The 4320-nt window shown below is 53.3% G+C and overlaps 1 protein-coding gene across 1 annotated transcript; it reads right to left on the reverse strand.

Annotated features, from left to right (window-relative positions):
- Positions 1 to 3379: 3379 nt before the first annotated feature.
- KCNE5 (potassium voltage-gated channel subfamily E regulatory subunit 5) lies at positions 3380 to 3817 on the reverse strand. The gene has a single exon (XM_068534156.1). It carries the CDS (start codon positions 3815 to 3817, stop codon positions 3380 to 3382), a length of 438 nt encoding a protein of 145 aa, XP_068390257.1.
- Positions 3818 to 4320: the final 503 nt, after the last annotated feature.

The raw sequence follows: 4320 nt of genomic DNA on the forward strand, positions 1-4320 counted from the left end.
CTCTTCTTTATAAAATAAGAGTAGACTATGCAGTAGAGAATTTTCTCTTCCCCACTTTCCCCACACTGCCCAAGGGCACTCCCCCAAGGAAGGAAAAGGAAAATATAAATGTAACACCTTATACTTCTATAGCTGCTGCACTTCTCCTTTCCCATATGTTATCTCGCTTGATCCTCAGATTCCCACAGCTGTGGAGACAGGCCCAGAGAGGTTAAGCAGCTGACCCTGAGAAACAAAGCTTGTTAAGTGGCAAAGCCAAGGCTGGACCCCAGTTCTCCTGATTCTCGTCTTACGCTCTCTCCACGACACCACAGTGCACTTGCTTTAGCCATCAGGCAAGACTGTTTGGAAAGCAGCCCGTTCCCTTTTCTCTTTGTTAATACAAATCATGTGCAGATCTTTGGTTTCTAAAGGATATGACAAATTGAAAAGGAGATGGTAGCTACAAACAAATGAAAGACCCCATTTATATCCCTCTAGGAAAGTGATTCGACAGCACAGAATTATGTCTGTAGTGGGAGAAAAGCTTCTGTTTATTTTTGCACCGTCGATGAGCGCTTCCAGACATTGGAACTCAAAACATCTCCTAGCCCCACTTGGTTGAAAGCCTCAAGTTACAAGTAAGGAAGCACGGGTCGTCTTCTTCGTTATTATTATGGAGCAAAGATCTGAACCTGAACTGAAACGGGACCTGCTTACACAGAAGAAATAGACTGCTGGGGGAGGGAGTTGGAAAAAATTCACTCTAATTGATTAGAATCACATTAAGGAGAAGGCTAAAAATTTCCCAGTTTGTACTGTCAGCTCGCGCTATTCAGGAACACATTATTAAAACTGCAGGCTGGCCAGGCCTCTAGTTTTTCTTTCTTCTATCTCTTGCTGACCACAGTGTGATCACTTCAATGCTGTTGACACCCACACTGGTTGGTAGAGAGTCAAGTGTCCAAACTTCTGGGAAACTTCATTATCTGGGACACAGTTGCAACCCTGAAAGTGTTTGGGGAAAGTGGGCAGTCGAGCAAATCGCTCTCCCCAGACCAGCTCACTTTTCTCACTGGGAAAACTCTGTGGCTACTCTCACTACATGTGCTTAATGAGGAACGTCATCATCATCAAAAAGGTTAAGATGTGTTGAAAAGCAGGACTATTTTGGCAGTGGGATTTGTTTCCCACAGCTGGCACGTTCATGCTTATTATGGGCATTATCCCAACTGCTCCCAGCTGCCTTTTTTTGGGCAATATATATTTTTTAATGTCTATGAAAAATAGTACAGATGTTTACAAAATTTCAACACCTGAAGCAGTGAGGATGCTTTATTACCAAACAACCTCGTGTCCCCAGTTATGCCAGATCAATGGGGGACATTGTTGTACCAGAAATACAAGGCTGAGGCCTGCCCTCCCCCACACGCCCCTGGCATGGCTGGGTATCTGTGCCCTCCCTCCGCATCCCACTCAGGCCTCCCTGCCTGGCCCTGAGATGGCTCTCACAGCATCACCTCTCTTCGTCTCGTTATCTTGGACCACTGCCCAATCCCTGGCCCACACCTGCAAGGGAAGGGGTCGACCTTAGGGCTGGAACTAGGACTGGAGAGGAGCCAATGGGGTAAGGCCGGTATATCTTCAAGGAGTGAATCCTGGGAATGAAAGTAAGTTCATTTAACTTATTAATAGCTCCAGTAAAATACCATATGGGCTGCAAGGTCAAAACCAATGCCTTGAATGAGGCTTGTGTATTATCAGTGCATTTTAAGTAACCCGTAATATCTTTGTCCTGCTATTACTGAGAAACCAGTTGTCTTGAAGCAAGTTGGCTTAATGCTAAGAGGTGATTTTATGTGTGTTTGATGAGGCCCAAACAGCCACCATCAGGTATAAGCATTTAAGCCCTAAGCAGGCAGGCAAGTTTCTGATGACCTTCAAAGAAGGAGAATAAATCAATAAGCATACACCTCTAAATTTACCCATCATTGGCTAAGACAGCTTAGTTCAAGCATCTCCTCTCTGACTTAAGATTTACACTCTTTGGTGGCTTTTTCTCTTTTAATAAGCCGCTTCTTTGAGAGAGTTATGAAGGTGGCTTCTAAAAATTAACTTTGATAATAGCTAATAGTGATGGGTGTGAGAGGTTGTTTTAATTTAAAGTGTATCCTGAAAAGCTGCAAGAGGTAAGTGGGAAATCCTTACTTAGCATTGTGATATTTGAAAGTGCTTCAGAATTAAGGGGAAAGGAGTGGAGAAGTAAGAAAGTAGTTATCACTTGGAAACACTTGAAAAAACAACCCATTTAGCCATACATAAACCTTTTCTTCACGCACAGTGATATCTGTTGCATTGGAACTGGATATATAGATATAGGTAACAAAACAACCCAACTCCCCAATCTAAACATTATTTCCAAAAGCAAAAAGGGTTCCTTCTCTATATAGTACTGGGTCTCAAGGCTGGGATCTTTGAGAAAAGAGTCTCAGGTTATTGTTTAAACGACCTTTATTACCTGCCTCTGACATTCCCCAGGTTACAGAGCAGGAGACGACTGAGCCTCATGTTCCATGGATGAAGCAGACAGCTGCCATGACAACTGAATCGATATAGGAGAGGCATTGGGAAGTATTAGGGTGATACGCCCAGCAATGGTTCCCCATGGCAAAAGATGGCAGAGCTACTCAAAATTAGGCAAGTTACCTTCAGGACGACAACTGGATGCAAGAAAACCATACAGTTGGGGGTAATAGGTCTTCCCCACCCTCTGAGCCCCCCATCCCCCTCCAGTCCCATTAAGTCCATTCTATGCCACAGACTGGTCCTAGTGTCCTGCTAGCTCCCTGCTGAAGGAGGAGGGAGGGAAAAGATGTCTGAGTTCTCTTCATTTTCTTTGTCTCTGTCCCTAAGGCAACAGGAAGCTGGAGCTGCCCCAGCCGGCCTGGCAGTGATGGCAAGCCCGTTGGCTCTGCAGAGTGAGCAGTCCCTGGCAGCCCCCGGAACAGCTGCCAGTTAGACGGCCCAGAGTTCGGATAGACTTCATTGCTTCAGTTCAATGCCAAGTGTTGGACGTGTTGGATTCAGTTCCCAGAGGGCTGGAGCGTGCTGTCAGGGCCGTCTGAAGACGAGAGAGCAGAGGCAGTTTAGTGCCGTGGGTTGTGCGGGGTCTGGGGGAGGCGGGGGAGAAGAGGGAGAGGCTGGCCCAGAGGGGGTAGGGTGGTGCTTCTTCCAGGGCCTTCCAGACAAGGTCTCCTGCCTCTCAACGTTGTCCGGGCCTCAGGTGAGGAGAGCCCTGGAAGGGGAGGAGAGGAAAAGGCGGCAAGGCAGGCGGGTGCCGCGCCCAGGGAGGAGCGAGCTGAGGAGGGCGCGGGCGAGCCAGCGAGCTGGGGCGGCGGTTCTAGACCCCCTCGGCGCCGCGGGCGAGGGCCGGGGCGGGCAGCCCGGCGGGGGCGAGCTGGCGGCGGTCCTCGGCGGGCGATCCGGCGGCTGTCTCAGCGTCTGCGGCGGCCGGGGCGCCGCCCGGGAGCCACTCGTGCTGGGCGCAAGCCTGGGACGGCTCGTCCTTGGCCTCGACGAGCTTGCGGGAGCGGGTGTAGGCCAGGATGAGGCCTCCGGCCAGGCAGGCGTAGAAGATCATGATGAGCAGGATGTAGAGATAGGCGTCGTTGCCCTTGGCGCTGGTCACCTCGCGGCCCACGAAGGGGTCGGGCACGACCCCCATGCCCATGCTCGGGCCGGGGCCGGCGCCCAGGCCGCTGGCGTTGCCCCGGTGGTGCAGCTCCAGCAGCAGGCGGCTCAGCAGGGTCCGCAGCCGCTGGCTCTCGCTGCAGTTCATAGCTGTCGGGGAGTGACACGGCGGCTCCAGATCGCTGCTGACCTTGCCCCCCGGGCCGGGCCGAGGGGATGCGGGCGAGCGGCGGCGGCTGCACCCGGCTCCCGGGCGGGCGACGCAGTGGCTGGGGGACCCCGCCGCCCGGGCCTCCTTATCCCCTCACCCCGGCGCCTCCTCCCCTTCCCCACCACGCCCCCTCGGCCCGAGGCCGCCTCTTCCCAGGCTCCGGCTGTCTCGCCGCCCCGGGGAAAGGGGACAGCTGGTGGGGGGAGGAGAAGGGGACGCGGGAGGGGGCGAGGCCGGGAGAGGGGCGGAGGGGGCGGGGGCGCGCGGAATGCGCGGGGCCCCGGGCGGCAGAGGCTGGCAGGGCGGCTTGCTGGGGCCAAGCGTGGACCCCGGGCTGCGGAAGAGAATTCCTTCCACGTTCTGGCCACCTGCCCTGCAGGCCCAGCTTTGGCCCAGATACAGCATCTGGCCCCCACGAGGCGGGCCCTGCACCGGGGTTC

This window comes from Eschrichtius robustus, chromosome X, assembly GCF_028021215.1.
Source record: "Eschrichtius robustus isolate mEscRob2 chromosome X, mEscRob2.pri, whole genome shotgun sequence".
In the NCBI taxonomy this organism is placed as follows: Eukaryota; Metazoa; Chordata; class Mammalia; order Artiodactyla; family Eschrichtiidae; genus Eschrichtius; species Eschrichtius robustus.

Bases quoted from the DNA above. Each gene is read 5' to 3' on its own strand.
- KCNE5 (XM_068534156.1), bottom strand. From the start codon at position 3,817: ATGAACTGCAGCGAGAGCCAGCGGCTGCGGACCCTGCTGAGCCGCCTG.